At 41.5% G+C, this 20,802-nt stretch overlaps 2 protein-coding genes and 1 long non-coding RNA gene across 4 annotated transcripts in view; 1 reads left to right on the top strand and 2 right to left on the bottom strand.

Annotated features, from left to right (window-relative positions):
- LOC111240387 (NACHT, LRR and PYD domains-containing protein 12-like) overlaps nt 1–8,275 on the bottom strand; it is a gene marked incomplete at its 5' end in the record, with an annotated part of 19,678 nt that extends 11,403 nt beyond the window's left edge. The window contains 4 exon segments of the mRNA XM_022770385.1: nt 5,567–5,740; nt 6,956–7,129; nt 7,235–8,250; nt 8,252–8,275. Of these exon segments, the coding sequence (XP_022626106.1) occupies nt 5,567–5,740; nt 6,956–7,129; nt 7,235–8,250; nt 8,252–8,275 (1,388 nt within the window).
- On the bottom strand, nt 2,854–4,782 carry LOC111240388. Its single transcript, XR_002665937.1, has 3 exons — nt 4,692–4,782; nt 4,495–4,541; nt 2,854–3,248 (listed from the first exon to the last, which is right to left on the bottom strand). It is a non-coding gene; the product is annotated as an uncharacterized LOC111240388 (long non-coding RNA).
- A 7,729-nt stretch (nt 8,276–16,004) lies between the features above and the next one.
- prkd3 (protein kinase D3) overlaps nt 16,005–20,802 on the top strand; it is a 37,039-nt gene continuing 32,241 nt past the window's right edge. For both annotated transcript variants that reach the window (XM_022770319.1, XM_022770318.1), the window contains exons 1-2: nt 16,005–16,217; nt 18,786–19,427. In XM_022770319.1, the coding sequence (XP_022626040.1) occupies nt 19,128–19,427 (300 nt within the window). In that variant the 5' untranslated portion in view covers nt 16,005–16,217; nt 18,786–19,127. The remainder of the gene's footprint in view (nt 16,218–18,785; nt 19,428–20,802) is intronic.

Here is a 20,802-nt window from a genome sequence, read left to right as displayed (position 1 = left end):
GACGAGTCACAGCCTCATAACTTCAGAGTCCAAGTCTCAAAAACATCAGTGACGTGAAAACCAGTCTAACCTGAGACAGAGGAATCACAGACCAGGTGATGTAGTTCTACTATCTGTCCACTAGATGGTGCAAAATAAACATCTAATGCGCTGAGTATCAGCTCAGCAGAGAGAGCTGTAAATGAGTCGCTAATCTTAAAACCTGTTCTTGTTACACTCTGTTGGAGTAGAGTTCACAGATTTAATGTTTAGATGACATATCTACATTTAAATCCAGACCATAATAATCTGTGCTGCTCCAACTGAGCAGACATGGATCCACAACAAGGACAAGTAAATGAAACTAAATAAAATGACTTTCCATTGCAGGGCAAACCAGGACATTTGAAGCAGCTCTTCTTTTGACTGAATTTTTATCATTCATCCATTTAAACCTCATGTCTGGAAGAAAAACAAGACGTTGTGAATAAAACTGAAGAAATGATATCAGATGTGAGGCAACACAAAGACACTGTGAAAGACAAGGTGCTTTCGTCAAAATCTGTGAAGAGACACAGCAAACTGTAAAACTTGGTGCTCAAAGTTCCCACAGTGTCTGACACTCAGGTTACAAGTTGAACTTTGACCCTGTTTTTACACCTGAGCTCAATGTCGTACAGTTTTGTACTTTGAACCTGTTCATTTAAATATATATATATATATATATATATATATATATAATCATATTTTATACGTGTAGAAAGTTTAATTTACAATTACATTTGGAATTATTTATGAATGTCACTTTAATGAGTAACATTTTTAATTAAAACTCATTTCATTTACTATTATTGACTCAGTCCGATGTAAGTTCTGCAGGAAGCTCCCATCAGTTTCAAAGGAGGTGGCTGCACACAGCTCCAACTGCAGATACTGTTAACATGAACCCTGGAAAGATTTTAAAAAGTTAGACTGTGCTTTGTGATTGGACTGTCATTGTCCAATCAGATTCACGTGTAAAAACATGGGCAAAATTTGCACTTTTTAGGTTTTTTAGAGTTTTACATGCAGTTTTCTATGAGAAGCCGCCTAGGCCACAACTGAATACTTCACTTGCACATACACATGCATGCATAAACATATACATTCATAGACACATACACATGCATGCAAAATGTGAGAATACGTGTGGATGTGCATGAGGGTGTATGAGTGTGATTATGTATGTATATGTGAGCTGGAGTATGAATGCATCCAGAAGGTACCACACTTTAACCAGAGGTTGCTCCCACTAGGTGACCCACCAATAAACATAAGAGAAGGGGTAAAGATACAGGTGCAGGGAAAATGCATGATGGCGGTCAACAATGCAGCTCAGGCTGAAGCTGTCTCTCTGCTGCAGACTCTGCTTGATAAGGATCAAACATATATTCATTTTAAAATGTGCTACTTTGGCTCTAATGCAGCCGCTTGTCCCTGTCTGCAGTCAGCACTCTGTGGTCTGGAGCAGTGTCCCGCCCACTGCACCGTCTGATTGGTTACAGGTTCACATGCTGTTCAGACCTGTTACTTCATCACAGTGTCTAACTACCTGCTGTACATGTAAACTTACACTGGTTCTGCTCCAGCACTCACAGCTCTCTGCTCCTTTTAACCACTTTCACTAATTCAGCAGCTGTTTGCGTGCTGTTCAGATGTGCTAGTTACTTTAGCTTAGCGGTTAGCGCTAGCTTCTCTCTCTCTCTCTCTCTCTGTTGCTCGGTGTGTCTTGGATCAACAGGTGAACTTGTTCATCAGAGTGCGGTGTTGTTGTAACTTCCGTGTGGAGGGTTGTGATGTTTATTACATCTTCAGTGATGTCTGCTGTCTTACCTTCGACACACAGCTCCGCTCTTTAACTTGTCAGGTGATCTGAAAGTAAACTCAACAAACGTCTGTCGCAGTGTCCCGCCCACAGCACCATCTGATTGGTTACACGTCACGAATGATAGCCTATCAACGCTGAAGGCTGCTGTGTGCACAGACCAGAAAAGACTAGAGCAGCTCCCGTGTGCAAGCGGAGTGATAAAGTCATATGTATATGACGACATCTTAATGTTTGCAACACCTGAAGCCGCTGTATGATTTATGATACACTGACAAACTGAGATCTGCTTGTTGGAGTTACTTTCTAGTGTAGTGATTGTACTGGCAGCTGCAGTGACAGCAGGAGTAAAAGAAGTAGTTGTACTGTTGTTATATCACAGCTGATGGTTCAGTGTAAACTGAGTTTCAGAGGAAATGCTGCCATCTGGTGGTCAAACATGAAACTGCACCTTCATTTAGATCAAGGCTCTGCTGCTTCTACAAACATCACAGCTACAAAACAAAAGTCTTTTGCTTTCAATAATCAATCCATTAAAAAGTGTTTCCTGTGTATTCATTGTGTTAGCAGTGAAGTCCATTTACACAGTTGTACTTGTGAACAGAGCTGGATGCTGCTTATTGATCCTGACAGTAACAACAGCAGAATGAACAGAGACAAAAATAAACATCAGACAGAATAAAATCATTTTACAAAAGTCTTAAAATGTTGATCATCAAAGTGATGAAATCAGACTAATCAATGTTCAGTGTCTGAGTCTGAGACAGATCTGCTTCACAGTGCAGAGTGTGTGTGATGGTGAACAGAGTCCACTTTGATTTCAGCAGCTGACCTGCAGTCAGCAGAGTTTCTGTCCACAGGAGAGACTCTCAGACCTACAGACACAGAGACACTGAGGAACTGGGACAGATGAAGAACCCAGGATACAGAGGTTCAGTGAAGGTGGTGTTGAAGGTGTGGAGGTGGATCAGTGAGTCAGAGGAGACTCTGTAGAAGGACAGAGAGCCAGCAGGACAGTCCACATACACTGCTACTCTGTGAGAGCCACAGGAGGAGGAGATGGATGTTTTTCTGTTGTTGTGACAGACAGAGTAACGACCACAATCATCAGAGCAGATCAGACTCCAGGACTGATCATTTCCTCCAAACCAACAGTCCTCAGTGTTTCCTTTCCTTCTGATTCTTCTGTAACTCACTGATATATGAACCACTCCTCTCCACTCGACCTCCCAGTAACAGCGACCAGTCAGACCAGTTCTACACAGCAGCTGAGGCCAATAGTCAAATCTGTCTGGATGATCAGGATATGACTGACCCTCTGTCGCCCATGTCACCGTCCTGTTGTTGTCAGACAGTCTGAGGTCTCTGTTCACTGTGTTTTCATCCAGTTCCAGTTCACAGGAATCTGATGGAGAGAACAAGACACAACACAGCTGCAGTTTATCATCTGTTGATTCATCAACAACTTCACTGACAGTTACTGAGAGTGAATCATTTCATATTCAACTGTGAACAATGTTTGACTTCATTTAAATTAAACTCCAACAGTCCAGTTACTGAACATGAGAGTCCAGATGTCAGTAATGTTCTGCTTGTTTTCTGCTGTGGACCTGAGGATGACGACTAATGGAGATCCACATCAATAAACATGTAGTGAATAAAGACTCACTAATAAAACTGGATCATCATCTTCCACTGCAGCACAAAGAAGCTCTGAACCATCTGCTTTCTAAAACTGTCATCACCTCACATTCAGCACAAAGTTCACACCTTTGACCTCAAACCTCAAACTGTCGTCTGCTACAAACACGTTCACAACAGTCAGAGGAGTGAGGGTCCACCAACTGGTTTCAAGCTGGTTTTCACTGACCAGGGGCCAGATGCAAAAAAACTGTGTGTAAACAAAGACAGAAAAACACATTGTTTTCTTCAGGATTATAAAGCTGTGAGTTCACATGGTTCTGTTTCATGAATCTTAGTTACTGTGGAAGTGGACGCACATATAGAAGAACCATGTGAACATGATCTGAGGTCTGTGTGTTCTTCACACTCTGTTTATAGAAACACCAGTTTATGTGTGAAGAATAGAGGATGTCTGGTATTTGTGCAGATGTATCACACATCTGGCCCCAGGTCTGCCATTCAGGGAGGAAGTGGAAGATAAATCCACCTCAGCTCACTTTACTCAACGTTTCAACATCTTTGTGACATTAATTATGGCCTGTTGTGTTTATGACTTGTGGGTTTATTAAACACATCAGAGAAGAAAACTGAAGGTTTCCTGAACACAACTTATATCAGTCAAAGGTGTAAAGTACAAGCTTCATAGCAGCACCTGAAGGCAACATAACTCTTCTATAGAATCATTGACAGACAAAAAACCAGAAGAAACAAAGTCAGCTTTGTGTTGGTGCCACTGTTGATATAATGTATAAAATGTATTGATTAGTTTTGTTGGATCACTGTGTTCAGTTTGTTGTGTTTGTGGAATTTAAATTGATTGAATTCAAACATCTTCCCAGCCACACTGACAAAAAACAGAAGCTGAATCCTGAATGAAATTCATCTTTGAACTTCAGTCAAGAAAATGTAAAAATCTAGTGTAACATGTGCAGCTGTGTTCTCATGAATCAAACTGAAAACACACTCACACTTCCTCACACCAGGTCTCAGTCTCTGTGGTCCACAATGGTCCACCCTGGAGGAAGAAACAAAGTCAGAGTCAACTTCATCACCTTCACTCATATCCACCATGAAACATGAAGCAGAGCTCCTCAGTCAGTCAGAGAGACAGAGACCACAGTTGGAGGGGAAAAAGGAAGCTTTGGGGCTGGTGTCTGTCCCACACCTGAGAGTGTCCAGTCTCCAGTCTGGATCCTCCAGTCCAGCAGACAGCAGCTTCACTCCTGCATCTCCTGGATGATTGTAGCTCAGTCCAGTTCTCTCAGATGGAGGGTTTGGAGCTTCAGAGCTGAGGCCAGAGAAGCACAGCCTTCCTCTGTGACCAGACATCCTGACAGACTGAACACACACACACACACACACACACACACACACACACACACACACACACACACACACACACACACGACCTTACTGTAAGTGAAAACTCTCTGAGCTAAAACTTTCATATTAGTCCAGTTTAAAAATCAGCATAAGATGCTCACAGTTGTATCAGGAATGTAACTGTCACTGACACTAATGGAGCATTGTGTTGGTTTAGACTCAGCACTGAATGTGTGTATTGTATTGGTTGATTGTATCGGCCATGGAGATATACCCTAACTCAAAAGGGTAACGAGTACAATCACAAAACTAGAATAAGAAGCTGTAAAAACACTAGAGATAATTTCCAAATATTCAGTGTGAGTGTATGAATTATTATATACATATAAGTCTTTATTATAGAGTGAGAGTTTTTTGTTTTTCTCTCCCTGATGATGAACAAACTATTCTAATCCTAACATCATCATCACTTTTACTCCCGCATAAAGAAAACATGTTACATGAGGGACCTATTTAATGTAAGTGTATATTCAGGCTACACTATATCCTACTAAAAAACTGTTTTCTCAATCAGTGTTCTGTACAAAAACACTATACTGGTGATAATCACCTGAGTCAGCAAACATCCTCAGTACAATATTACCACATTTAATATAAGGTCATAAAAATGAATGAAAAGACTTTAACTTGACCGTTTACAAAAAGATGAGTACTGACCTGAGAGTTTCCAGTCTGCAGTGTTGTCTCTCCAGTCCAGCTGACAGCAGCTTCACTCCTGAATCCTGCAGGTTGTTGTTACTCAGGTCCAGGTCTCTCAGACTAGAGGACTGGGAGCTGAGGACTGAGGACAGAGCTTCACAACTTCTCTCTGACAGTTTACAGCCACTGAGTCTGAAGAGTAATCAGTAAAACAATTAAGATACAACATATTTTAGGTAAATGACAGGTCAGAATTAGGGCCCGACCGATTAATCGGCCGGCCGATTTAATCGGCCGATTATAGCCATTAGAGAGTAATCGGCCAAAAATTGGCCGATTGACGCCGATGTTTACACTTATTTTTCACTAATAAAATGCAGGTAATATGGTATTTTCCTTAGAAATGATGTCCTTGTGTTACGTATCCAGTAGAGGACGCTCCGACTGCTTTCATGTCACGCTTCACAGTCACACCGCATCAGAGTGAAATAGTCAAGACTTATGCCCGGATATCCACCGGGGCCGTTAGCGTCGCGGTTTTGCTCCGTCCTCAGCCCGGCGTCAATCCCCACCGGACGTGTTACGGCAGCGCAGCGCTGCCTTGCGAGCCAGCCGTATTCACGCGAGAATACGGAACGTACGCGAGATCGTTGCTCTTGATACAGTGCTTGATACACATAATGTTGATGTGAAGTTAGATGACGTGCGTGTTGTGTTTTATTTTGAAAGGGGCGGAAGTGTTTTACTTTGATACTTTGTCTGACTTCCTGTCTGGTGCAATCTGCTCTGTTGAGCTTGATGCGATTTAGCAACGGGAGCGTCAAAAATGGAACTGCTACGGATTGATAGCGCTGCGCCTTGGTGAGCCGCTGCTGAGACGTTATGCCCCACATAACAAAATACCTCAATCTTTTGCAGTTACTTTTTTATTGTTTGTTTTCAAAGATGTTTACTAAAAAAGTTGTGCTTTTTGCACTATAGCCTACCTCTGTTAGACTGGCAATAATAAGAAGAACTCCGGCACTGAGGGGGCATGTGAAAGTAAATGTCTTAATTCATACAGATAGAGGTTTACTGCCTTTTTGCACGTCATATTTTTGATTTATTTTATGTTCAAATTGTTCATATGCTGCTTGTTCTACACACTTTCTGATAATAAAAGAATTTGAAAATAGTAAAATGTTCTCCCTTCAATTTATATCTTTGTAACAAGTGTTTGGAACTATATTCAAGCCATCAAAGACAGTCTTAAAAGTCTTTTTTTAAATTGAAAAATTGAAAAATTGAAATCGGCTGATATATTGGTTATCATAATTTTTTATTCCCAAATATCGGAATCGGCCCCAAAAAATCCATATCGGTCGGGCCCTAGTCAGAATTATTAATACAAAAAAGATAAACACTAACCTGAGACCGCCCAGTTTACAGTGTTGTCTCCCTAGTACAGCTGACAGCAGCTTCACTCCTGAATCCTGCAGGTTGTTGTTACTCAGGTCCAGGTCTCTCAGACTAGAGGACTGGGAGCTGAGGACTGAGGACAGAGCTTCACAACTTATCTCTGAAAGTGTACAGCCACTCAGTCTAAAGCGGAATCAGCAAAACAAAAGAAAACAAGTATAATTTTTTTTTTTTGTCTTGACAAAAGAAAACGATACAGTTAATCTAGATGAATAGCTGTGCACATACAGAGCTCTGTTAGAGGCTTTGACCACTGGCAGCAGCTTCTCTGAAGCAGAGTATTTCTTCAGGTCAAACACGTCCAGATCTTCTTCTGAGGACAGTAAGATGAAGACCAGAGCTGACCATTGAGCAGGAGACAGTTTATCTGTGGAGAGACGTCCTGATCTCAGGGACTGTTGGATCTGCTCCACTAGAGAACGATCATTCAGTTCATTCAGACAGTGGAACAGGTTGATGCTTTTCTCTGCAGAGGGAGTCTCTTCGATCTTCTTCTTGATGTACTGGACTGTTTCCTGATTGGTCTCTGAGCCACTTCCTGTCTTTAACATCAGACCTCGCAGGAGAGTCTGATTGGTCTGCAGTGAAAGACCCAGGAGGAAGCGGAGGAACAAGTCCAGGTGTTCATTAGGACTCTGTAAGGCCTCGTCCACAGCTCTCTGGTAGAAGACTGTTGGTTCAGGCTCGTCCCTGAAGACTTTAGATAACCAGGAGGTTGATTGTTTATCAGACAGCAGATTGACTCCAGACTTGATGAAGGTCAGATGGACATGAAGAGCAGCCAGAAACTCCTGAACACTCAGATGGATGAAGCAGAACACCTTGTCCTGGTACAGGCCTCTCTCCTCTTTAAAGATCTGTGTGAACACTCCTGAGTACACTGAGGCTGCTCTGATATCGATGCCACACTCTGTCAGGTCTGATTCATAGAAGATCAGGTTTCCTTTCTGCAGCTGCTCAAAAGCCAGTTTTCCCAGAGACTCAATCATCTTCCTGCTCTCTGGACTCCAGTGTGGATCTGTCTCAGATCCTCCATCATACTTGACCTTCTTCAGTTTGGACTGAACCACCAGGAAGTGGATGTACATCTCAGTCAGGGTCTTGGGCAGCTCTCCTCCCTCTCTGGTTTTCAACACCTCCTCCAGAACTGTAGCAGTGATCCAGCAGAAGACTGGGATGTGGCACATGATGTGGAGGCTTCGTGATGTCTTGATGTGGGAGATGATCCTGCTGGCCTGCTCCTCATCTCTGAACCTCTTCCTGAAGTACTCCTCCTTCTGTGGGTCAGTGAACCCTCTGACCTCTGTCACCACGTCAACACACTGAGGAGGGATCTGATTGGCTGCTGCAGGCCGTGTGGTTATCCAGAGGCGAGCAGAGGGAAGCAGTTTCCCCCTGATGAGGTTTGTCAGCAGCACGTCCACTGAGGTGGACTCTGTAACATCAGTCAGGATCTCAGTGTTGTGGAAGTCGACACTCATCCAGACGTCAAAGATGAACACGACCTGGAACTGAATCAAACCTTGCAGATTCCTTGCTTCTTTTGTTTCAGTAAAAGAAGTGGATGAACAGTTCCACCAAGCGAACTTTTCTCTCTTTCCAGCACATTTCAGCTTCTCTGAAGGTGAATGGAAATGGAACTGTTAGTGTCCTGGTTGTCTTTGTTCTTCAGCCCAGTCCAGAGTGAACTTCTGTGTTAAGCACTGTTTCCAATGGCCAAGCCACTCCCTTTGTTCCATCACTGTTCTGATTGGTCTGTCTCTTCCAGGTGAGGCTTGGTAAAAAGATGTCTTTTCTTGTCTGATGGTTGTTTCTGGTCTGACTGGTTTCCTGGATGCTGTTTCAATCTGGTCTGACCTCATGTTCATCAATTGACCTCTCCAGTCCCTCCCTACTGTGATGTTAGAGCTCGTGTAGATCTGGTTCCAGAAGGGTTGGGTTTCCTGCTGTAGATCCCCTCAAACACACACTGGAGACTTCTTCTTCAGTTAGATTGATGTTGTTTGTCGACAAACTGCAGCACGACTCTTCTTGAAGGAAACAAAGAACAAATAAGAATCAATGAATAAATAAGTCAATGTTTCAAACAATTTTTTTCCCCTGAAGAATGAGTAAATTTGAAACATATTTCCCCTCCATCTGTCAGGTAAACGTCGTCATTCCTCCATCATGTAAATCTCTTACTGCTCTGCTAGACAGTCAAGCCAGCTTCCTCCTGCTTCATTCTCCCTCAGGAGGTTCACTGTGATCTTCAGAAACGCCTCTCTGCTCCTCCTCTGCCTCTTTCATCCTCTTCGTCCAAACACCTCCTCACCCTCCCTCTGACTCTCTTAAGCATTCTGGGTAATCTGCGTCTCAGGGAGCCTCTGGACCTCTTCTTCAGCCTCGTTCTTCACAAACGTGACCCATGTTCTCCCTCCAGCAGCTGGGAACAGATGCATAAACTGATCATTTCATTTAGAAAAAACAACATGTGACTCATGCATCAGTCTAGGCCTGCTGGTCTAAACACAGCAACATGGACACTTTAGACCTGGATGGAAATTCAGCATTTAAATCTGTGGTGATGGAGTTAAACAGTAACAGTGTGATTGTAACATGTACAGACCAAAAGATCGGAGTCCGTCTGGTTGATGCTGCTGGGCAGACGTGATTGCATGGTGGGACCTCTGAGCTCTGCTGCTCAACATCCTGTGGAGAAAAACACCAACTTTAAGGGAAGATGAACTGACTCCACTCTACACACCTTATTTAACAGGCGACCACTGATGCATTGATGGATAAAAGGCGAGTGATCTGTGGCCGATGATAACGCTGGAACACCTCAGGGTCTTCATCATTCATCATCAACAATCATCAGTCCTGGGCAGCAGCAGCAACGTCCAGGTTTGGTTTCTGTTCTGCGCATTGTTTCAGTTTTAAATTCTTAACCTTCCATCAGCAGGTTGGTTGCAACTTATAAAGTCAAATAGGTATGATCCAGTAGACGAGTTCACTCGTTCGTGGACACACAGTTGGTTCAGGAGAGTCTGGTCTCTGCTGCTGGCTCTCTGACACTTAAACAACAAGCTGATGTCAACATTAGCTTGATGATTTTTCTAATCACACTCAAGAGACAGCTGAGACTGGATTATGTCCTGGATAACTATGTGCAGATTTCTAACCAGGGGACAATGAAGTGATGAGATGTGTCAGTTCGTATCCATCATCAAAATGAAGAGCAGTGGGCGATCAGAGAGTGTGTTGCGGAGAGTTTTCTCTACTGATTGTTTCTCCCGACTCAAGTTCAGAGAGAGTCAGATTACGAATACATGAGTGTTGTTTAAATTCTATACCCTCCAGTCAAGCAGGTGTTCACGCTGTTAAAAGTCAAATAATGTCTATCCATAGACCCGTCACTACCTCATTGGACACAACACTGGGTTTCAGGAGATCCTGGTCTCTTGCTGCTGCATCCTGACACAACTCAAACAAGAGTGACAAATGGAAAAGCAGTTTTAACCTGAGAACAGATGGATTGTGAGCAGACTAGTCTCCAGTGAAATGTTAGCAGCAGATAAGAGAATCAGTAAGAAGACAGTGGCTTGAGTAACTCTCCTGTTCATCAAACATGTCTCCTGTCTAATCAGTGGTTGGGCTCTTTGTTTCACTAAGACAGGGAGTTTTTCAAAAGCTGTTTATTGAGTAGTTGATGGCAGATGTGGACAGTGAGTGTGAATAATGATGGAGCAGTGATGTGAGTCATGGACAGTTAGAGATCCTCATCTCACCTTCTGAGCTCTGGTCTTTCTCTCATGTTCCCCACACAGAGGTGTTTTTAGAGGGAGGGGCTCCTCCTCTCTGTCCTCACACTGATCCATGGCAGAGCCCCCACCTTCACACCAAAAAAACAAAACCTGCTTCATTTACAAACAGGGTTTACATCACAGGAAACATTAGTTAGTGCCACGGGTGCTTCCGCCCCGAGCGCATCTATTAATATTTCTTCTTTCGGGTTTATTATTCTTCTGCCAAATTTTGGCGCGTAATCGTCCCGCCAGCTTTGAGAAAACCCCTAGTAATATATACATCAAAATGTGCGGTCTTGATCCTGAAAGAGGTGCTCATGACTTTTGGTGTTTAAAATTCCAATTTTTTCCCAAAGTTATTCCCAAAATACTGGGAATAAATAATGCATTAGGAATGCATTGGAATTTTCTTTTAGGAAACCCACAAAATTTCACCTTTTTTCTACAAAATTTCACCTTTTTTCTGAGTCACCCAGCTCTCTCATACCTGCACGTAGAAATGTGATTCAAACTATAAAACGGAGGGAAACTTTCTGCTCTCTCCAAAACACAGCAAGCTGTTGTTACATAACATGGTAAACTTTTCAAACTATGAGCCACTCAAAGGAGGAGTTGGAAATCAACTATTTTCTTCAAAGTTAGAGTGACAGCGGTCAGGTTGGCTTAGAGTGCCTGAAGCAGTAAAAAAATAACCTTTATTTATTTTTAACTCGAGCTCACGGGCCAAACCGTAAAAAGGAGACAAATAAGTCTTCTCAACTATGTAGACATAGTTGTTGGGGATTCATGAAAATGTTAACTTATGAGCAGGGCAGGGTCTGCACAAAAATTTAAACGGGGTGTTGCCGAGTCCCGGCAGGAATACCTGTCTCCCGCTCATTGACACCTAATGTAATCGTCTTTCTTTTTCAAAAGAATCTCACTCTGTTCTTCGCACTGACGCTTACTCATCATTTTAAGGAATATTCTGAATAAAATAGGAGACTGTAAGAAACTTCCTGGCTTCAGTGGTCTGTCACGGTGTTTTCGGTTTGAAAAAAGTAACGGATTTTCTCATAATTTTGCAGTTGTTTGAAGCCATGTAGAAAGCCAAATTCTGGCAGATTTTCACATTGCCATGGCAACAGGCAGCTCCTGACCGTGTTGCGCTGTGTGCGTAGCCTAGCAACCAGATAACCAACTTCTCCGCTCCGCTAGCTTTACATTAGCGCATGTAGGTCTTAAATTACATTTAGTTAGGTCTTAAATTATGTAAGTCCATTTACTGCTTCCTTTGTTGCTTCTCTTTTTGTTTTTGTTTGAATGAGTGAATGAAGTTGTGACAGTCTCCGCTGAGACAGAGGAGGAGAGGAGAAGCTACTAGCCCTCTCTCGCTGTCACTTCTAGTCGCGTTGCTCTCCTCCCCAGTAATGTTAAATTTAGCACCGAAAAAACATAATAGTGTAATTTTAAATAGCGGTTCATGCGGATTTATTAATCCTCAGGGGTCCTCTGTCCTTTTTTGGACATTTTCTTCACTTTTCTTTTTTGATTTGCTGATCATTTTTGCTGTGTTACAGCTGAAGGTATGGATTTCTGCAAGAAAGTGTCTTTTTGACATATTTTTTAAAATCTAATGTCAGTTACTGTTACAGGGTCATATTATACACTGGTAACACATTTTGTACCCTCTGGGGTTCCTCGCGTCCAAAAAAGGACACACAAAGAAAATGCTATAAAATCATCATATATCAATATTTTGTTCTGCTTTTTTTGCATACATCTCTTAAACCACTTCAGTTCTGCTCAAACCTACCAAATGTTTATTAGTTTTCAGGATTTTAACCCTTTAAATGCCAGTTTGAAGACATGTTGCCTCTTGCTTTATTAAAAAAAACAACACAGAATATGAGATATTTCCCACATAATACATGATGGAGGGATGTGACATTGTTTTATATCAGAGTCTTTTATATCAAGACATTTCTCAAAACCAGAATATGATCAGGGTGACTTTTGAACACTGGAAATAAGTAATGTACTCATCCCGGCAGTAGCCCCCGTGGCACTCAAAATTTCCCTGGAATTTTCTAGTTCTCATTACTGTCACTAACATGTCACAAATAAACCTCACCCTCACTTCCTCCCAACAACACCCTGTTTGTTATTGCAGATATTGGGCGACTGTAACAGCTATAAGAATTTAACACAGAGAGCCCACAAACCAAAATCTGTTATTCATGTTTATCCCATATTTAAATATTACACTACATATTATCATTATATATTACATTTCTTTATATACATAGATTTGGTAGTGTAGGTGGCGGAATCCATTTATTATTATCCCAAAATCTGTCATAGTGCTCCTACAGTCCTTCTGTTCAACGAACATAAAACTTGGTGCAACGCCCTCCAAATGTTTTCAATAATACAATGTTCCACCTCAATAAAATTCCCACATCTGGTTTTAATCTGCAAATTTAATACAAGGCTCCACTAATTTTAGTTTTGAGTACAACTAAAATGTAGTTGTTCCGTCTTCAACCTCTAAAAATATATTTACTTACTTCCTGAAAGCGGTTTTTATGTCGACACATAAATAAAGTAGGCCGTGCCCTCGAAATGTCATGTACAGATTTCTCTGGAGGATTCTCACCTGCTGAACTCACTTCAGGTCGACTTACAGACACTTTCCACCTTCATGTGTCGAGGAAATGTTTGGAAAGAAGAAGCTGCTCATTCTCCCTCGTCAGTCCTGGTGTCTGAGAGCATTTGCTCTGAAGGCGAGTCACTTCCGCAAAACTTCAGGGTGTAATCAGCGAGTCGTCACAAACCCTTCTAACCCGTGTCAGAGAAATCACAGATCTCGTGGTGCACATCTTCACTTTGGCCACTAGATGGTGCTAGTCGATCATCCAATACAACAAAGCTCAGTAGGATGTAGTAGAGCAGCAGTTTGGATCACATCACATCGTTAATCAAACAAAATGTGACCATACAAAGATTTTAATACTTTATTTTTAAGTTCTTTATTTCAGTAAGTAGTAATAGTAAATATCCAGGGGGGATATTTTACTGTCAGAAAAAAGTCAGAGTTTTTTCAGATGTGGCTCTAATCCTCTTATTTAATTTAATATATCATCATCATCATTACAGTGTATAAAATCCAGCACCGCGCTCTTATTCTCCAAGTCCGCAACATAAATGTTTACTGTCGCCATCGCACTTCATATCTTACAACCGTTAACGTCATGCACGTTACTAAAGAACAGCTCATAGAAGACTGCGTGCTCTAACTTCAAAAAGCGGAAATAGCGTCGTCAGCAACCCACAAACGTTGCTTTTTATGTATTAGTAAATTAATTGAATGTATTCACATATGTGTTTTTATTCGTGGCATTTGTTTGTCTATTTTCAGATACGTTTTATATTTGCAAGATATATTTGTGTTGACATATTTTTTTTGTATTTTTGATTACGCATATACTCACTGATTGTCAATCTGTTCACACAAATAATTGTGAGACATATCTACCTCCACACTGGGACTTTAAATTGTCTGCTTTGCTCACCAGCCTTGTTAAAATCTCGTTACATTATCGGTTATGGAGTCTTGTTTCCACCAGGAGATGGCGCCATAGATTGAAGCAGGAACCAGACAAAGATTGTCTATATATAGATATATCACTCTGACGTATAAAAATGTCAACTCCCATTTTTCATTTCAAAAAGGGGTCGCTGGCTTCTGCATATGCAGATGAAGCAGGGTTCGGATGGGGGGTGATCGGAGGAGGCTATAACTTCGGAGCATGTGGAGCAACACGCGGCAAAAAAGGCTCGCACACGGTCCTCCAAAGTTTGGGAAATGTTAAAAATGTTTTTTTTTTGTGTGTGTGTGTGTGTGTGTGTGTGTGTGTGTGTGTGTGTGTGTGTGTGTGTGTGTGTTGGACGGGGCAACTTGTTATATTAAATGACTAACTGGAAAATAATTGCAATAATATTACTGTTTTTGATTTATTAATCGTTTCAAGAATAATCGTTTGGGACAGCCCTACTACGGTTATAGACACCCCTAAAATGGACCGTACCATTTCTTAACTTTAACGTTAGCTTAACGTCCTGTATCTCTGCCTCACTCTCATCAGTGGCTAGCATCTTTACTCCTGTGCGTTGCCCAAGCAAATTGAGACACTAGGTAAATGTAAGTAGTAGTAGCAGCTAACTGTCTACTTTCTTACCTTCCGTTTCTGAATTAGACTGTCAAGTATCTGCGGATGGAAGCTAATGCTAGATAGTTTCTGTAGATCAGTCATCGTTCACAGCTACATTGAGCTGTTACGGATGCCGTAGTCTCAGGATTTAATCTGAATCTAATCTCAATACACACGGATGTATGTTTGTACGGTCTCCTCTGCACTGTGGTTATTAAACCCGAAGCTCATCTTTCCACAGTTTCTAACTTTTTACCGTAAATTACAGTTCAGCTAATTAATGTTAGCTAGTTTCTAACTTTAGCCGTAAATTACAGTTAGCTAACTAATGTAGCTAGCTGATAGCGCGCCCTTTCATTTCCAACGTTAGCGTGTTATGTAAAAATATCTGCAATGTCAGTCAGGAGCAGTGAGACAAACAAAGTAATCTCTGTTGAATTAGTGCTCAGCATATTTACACTGCTAGAGACAGTTTCAACAACATTGCTTTTAATATTTTTTGTATGAGGCAGAGATTATGATAAAAAATAAAAACTACATGAAGTCCTCTAATCATTTAGCAAATTAAAAGACACTATAAATCTTAATCAAAGTAATATAAATCACAGTCTATACATGAAAATTAGTATTTAAATGAAACAATTAAGAGCTACAATCAAGACAAAAAGTATATATATATATATATATAATTTACTTAGTTAGTTAGTAGTATGTGGTATACAGTCCAGAACACTTAGCTTGACGGAGCTCATAATGGTCAGTTGTTGGTCACATTGTTGTAAATCTGTAAATGTATTATTGATATCATAGTTTCTTTTTCTCTTTTTACAATCTCAGTCATGTTTTTAGAGAGACGCCAGTTGTCCGGTCCCCGGAAATCCCGTCAGAGTGAGACCTCTCGCGATCACTCCTCCCTCTCCGCTGTGAGTTTGTCTGTGTGAGTCGGCCGCGGTGATAATCAGATCCGCATGAAGCTGGAGCTGCTCGGTCGCACCGCCGCCTGTCAGGGAAGTTTGGAGAGACGGACAATAAAACGTCTAACGGATCGATCCACCCGGGTCATCTCTCACTTCCAGACTCGGTGCACCGAGGGCACAGGCCGAACCGGGACTGTGGTCCGTTAAATTGGACCGTTGAGCGTGTCCAAACCGCCACTTGATGGGAGTTTAAGGCGCATTTTCTTCTCGTTTCAGCCGCGATGGAAGCGGAAAGACCGCCCTGTTCCCAGAGGTAGTTACCTTTAACTTTGCTTTTCATCTGAGTGAAGACTGTAGAAAGAGCCTGCAGGTTTACAGCCTGTTGCAAAGTTATACACAGTCAATTTAATGTCTCCATTATGAGAGAAAATCCAGATGTGATCTTGCAGAGATAACATTATTACAGTTGTTTACCATTACATTTACCATTACAGTAGTATAATTAGATTTTCCATTGTTACTCTGGAAAACTCAGATGAGCAATATGAAGAAAAATGAATATAAAAATATACTTTTACTCTTGTGTAAAAGTTCACAGGCTAAAAAGTCTAATTTGCGTTCATGTAATCATTAAATTAAATGGATTTTAACACACTTGAGTGAATTAAATCTTTTGTTTTCTCTTTAAAAGTGTAGTTTAGTTCATTATATTTATTTGTCATTTGTCCAAAAACATTATAGAAGAGATGTTTTAAATCTGGAGTCCCCAGGCAGGTAGATGCAAATACTAATGCAGGCTAACTAATGTAATTACAACAAATTAGAGTTCAAAGTTCAGTAAATAGTGAATCCAGTCAGACTAAAGGATATATAAAAATTACTTAATTACACCTAACAATGATAAATATTAGGTAGGTGGGTCCAGATAAGCTGTAGTCTGTCTAATAATAATACATCAGCCTTCCTGTCTGGTTTAACTATAGAGGCTTGAAGGGTCTGTCACGCAAAAATGAAAGAATATTTTTATCCTTGTAATTTTCTTGTGATCTGGTTGACCTGAGCTTTTAATTAGTTGTCAGCAGATGTTTTGCAGATGTCAGAAATCAAAAATAACCATAAAGTTCCTGCAGAGTTGTAGTTGTCTGGAGCAGAGTGGTGAACAATAATATTTGGCACTATGCTATGATGTCATGTCGTGTCTTACAGTAATAAACAAGCAGTAGCCTACAGTATGTTGAATTTATCCTAATGAATTGCCTCTTTAAATTCTCATATAGAGCATGACTTGTTGACATGAGGTTCAGTATCTCTGAGCCATGTTGGTCTGGTATGAGTTGAGGGAAGATGGTGACACCTGAAACAGGACAGGGTTTTCATCCCCAGCCAAAGACCAAATAAACATTAGAGTTTGTGGTTTGAAATTCTAGAAATGAACATTGAGATTGCTTCAGAATCCTGCTCAATACAGGACAAAACATGTTTTTAATAGAAACAGGGCTTCACAGCTGTGTGATTTTTTAATATTAATCTGTAGGATATTCTTTTTTATGTCTGCATAATCTATTTTTTATTGTTTTATTTGTTAATACAAAAGAAACATGGGTCAGTGACATACATGTATATACTTTTTAAAGAAAAAATAAGTGAACCCTTAAGAATTATCTGCATTTATATCCAAATACAATCTATTAACACAATCTGTTTCTACTAATAACATGCACATCATTGTGTTCTTGTCCATATTGAAAACATCATTCAAACAAGCTCAGTGTGGATTGGAAAATGTATGTGAACCCTTCGACTAATGGCATTAAAAAAAAGCTAAGTGGAGTCAGGAGTTAACAAACCTGCAGCTGTCTGACCAACATGAGAACATCAGCAGGGTGGAGGGAGCATCAGGGTCTGGGTCTCTGCTGCCTCTGGAGGCATGAGAGTAAATCTACTACAGACAGAGAAAATCCACCTTGTGGAGTGGTCCAGTCAGAGCCCAGACCCAGAAGAACTGTCCAGACTTCCTCCTGAACACTGAGCAGGTCTTATTGATGCTAAATGAGGTTCAGTCAGTTGTTAAAGCCAAGTGCACTTGCTTTTTCTGCTGTGAATTTTTAATGGACACAGAAGATTAGAATTGTTTGAGTGATATTAGCTTATAAACGCATTGTGTTTGTCTATACTTTGACTTAGATGAAGATCAGATCACTGTTTATCACCAATCAATGCAGAAATCCATTCAATTCCAAAAGGTTCACAAACTTTTTCTTGTCCTTGTGTCGACTCCCAAACTATTTCACAGCTTGTGAAGGGAGTCGGTCACAGGTACAGGTTCATGAGAGCTGCACAATTAATCGAAATAGAATCGAAGTCGCAATATGGCAGAGTACAATATCCAAATTATAGGAGCTGCAATTTTTCTAAGTTCAGTGTTAAGTGTTGTGGTGCTACAGAGACGCCCCGGACTACAAATCATATTCTGCAAATGTAAAGGAACATGTTTGTTTGTCACGTCGTCATCATAATTTTTATATTTTCTTTTCAGAGAAAAAAAAAAAAGCAAGAGCGATCATTCCAACTGAAATCGCAATATCTGCCAAAATAATCGCAATATGATTTTTTTTTCCCGCATATCGTGCAGCCTTAGTTTAAACACTTTCTGAACTGAGACATCTAAAAGCAAAAACCATGTCAGATGTGGGTCCATGGCCTAATTTGTGTCAGTTTAAGGTCCTTGATGAGAAAAGGTTTGAGAACCACTTCTCTCCAAATTGAGTAGGATACAAGGATGCAAAGAATCTCGATGAAACCTGCAGGATACTATACAGAGTCAACAGGAGAGATAAACCGAGGGACTTATTTTTTAATGTGTTGTCTTTATTCTCAACAGGTGCTCCCAGTGAAAAGAGAAAATCCAGATCTTTCATGGTTGTTTCCCTCCACTGCTGCTCACAACATGATCAAGAGTTTCATCCAGCAGGAGGCCTGAGGAGTTAACATTTTACAGGATCACAGACCTTTATTTTTTTGTTCATTTCTGCCTCAGAGATGCCCGGCGGCGGGAGGAAACTTTCCTTGCAGGATTTTATTGGTGATAAATGTGAATCAGGTCAAACGAGGGGGCAGAAAACGCTCGGCTGACGAACAAGCCCGAGCAGTCGGACTCTTTTTTTGGATGTCGTTCACCCACGAGGCCTTTCTCCCGCCCGGACCACGTCACAGATAGCAGCCAATGTCGGCCGAAAACAGCCCGCCACCGCCGCCACCGGCCTCACCGCGGTCTTTCCCCGTCCTCCCTCAACATGTGGCCCCGCCCACTCCATCGCCGTCACCCAGCCCACCTGCCACCCTCTGCAGCCGGCTGTCTGACGGCAGCCAGACGGCCCCCAGCCCCACAAACTCACGGGGATCCATCCACGGCGTCTCCTTCCTGCTCCAGATTGGACTCACCAGGGAGACGGTCACCCTCGACCCCGGAGAGCACTCGCTATCTGCTGTCAGGGAGCTCGTCTGCTCCATCGTGGACCAGAAGGTAAACTTAGAGCTCTGTATTTGACTTCTGTAAGGAGCTTTTTGTAAGTTTTGCTATTGCTACATAGCTAACATTAGCATTATCAGCTATTCACTTACCATTCTTGGTAAAAGTTTCAGCCAACGTTGCAGTAGGAGGCTACAGTGACTCGGTATCGGAAATTGATGAGACAGGGCTAACTAGTTAGCATGCTAATGATGTGATGTTAGCGTACATTGGCGTTGCTTTTCAAGACAGCTCTTGGCGAGTTTAGAAATGAAGTTTGATGCTGAACTTGCAACATTTCTTCTAGACTGGTAAGTAAACAGCTGCTAATGCTAACGTTAGCTATGTAGCAATAGCAAAAACGTACATATAGCTCCTTTTAAATTCTGGTCTGTCTCGGCTGTAACTACCTGGATACACCCCCAGTTTATGTTACATGGTAAACTACCAAAGACAGACATGCTAGTATGAGACATGTTGTTAATTAACTAATTAACTGGCTAATTGGGGAGGAAAGTTACTTTCTCAAAAACAAAACATAGGAGCTTAGAATTATGAGAACCAAAGGTCATGATTATGAGAAAATCTCTACTATCAGTTCTGTTTTTCCGTCTGTGTGCTGGACAGAGTTTTGGTAAAAGTTGGTGTAACCTCTCCTTCATGTCAGACCTGAAACTCATGTAGTTCAGGCATCCGCTCTAGGCTCGACTTTTATCTTCTTACCATCTACTGGTTTTACCGCTCGCGCTGAACCCACCACCTGTGTTTACCACACTAAATGCATTTCTCAGCCCTCCACACACTTACACACACACACACACACACACACACACACACACACACACACACACACACACATTGCAGCAAACCAAATGAGTCCACCTGTTTTGCAGGGCATGGTGATGGGTGGAGGAAAACCCGGTGATGCTCTCATTTGAACTTCTTCGAGTAACTCTCCTACTGTTGTTACTTAACCAGCATTTCACTGATTTGTTTATTGGTTGTTTGATGGATTGATTGATTGATGGATTGATTGATTGATTGTTGGGACAGCCAGTGTTTGCCGTCACACACTTTCACTTGTTGTGTCTTGTCACTCTGTGTTCTCAGGCTCAGCAGAGGAAAAGTCTCCTCACAGGGAATGTCACTTCCTGGTCGTTGTTGCTGTGTCAGCGCTCTGTGTTTCCTCTTTAACAGCTGTGTGTTGTGTTGCAGAAGCAGCAGGGTGGTCCTGCTGATTGTTCTCACTGTGCACTGTGTAATTTCACTTCCTCTAAAATTATTCTGTGTGGAAACGACTGCTTCATGAAAAAAAAATTCACAGGGTTTGGAGACAGGAGTCTCAGTCCAAGATCAAGATCCTCACAACAAAACTGAGTAATCATCTCCA

This window comes from Seriola dumerili, unplaced genomic scaffold (assembly GCF_002260705.1).
Source record: "Seriola dumerili isolate Sdu_G_001 unplaced genomic scaffold, Sdu_1.0 BDQW01000025.1, whole genome shotgun sequence".
Lineage (NCBI taxonomy): Eukaryota > Metazoa > Chordata > Actinopteri > Carangiformes > Carangidae > Seriola > Seriola dumerili.
This window is presented reverse-complemented; position numbering and strand designations above follow the sequence as displayed.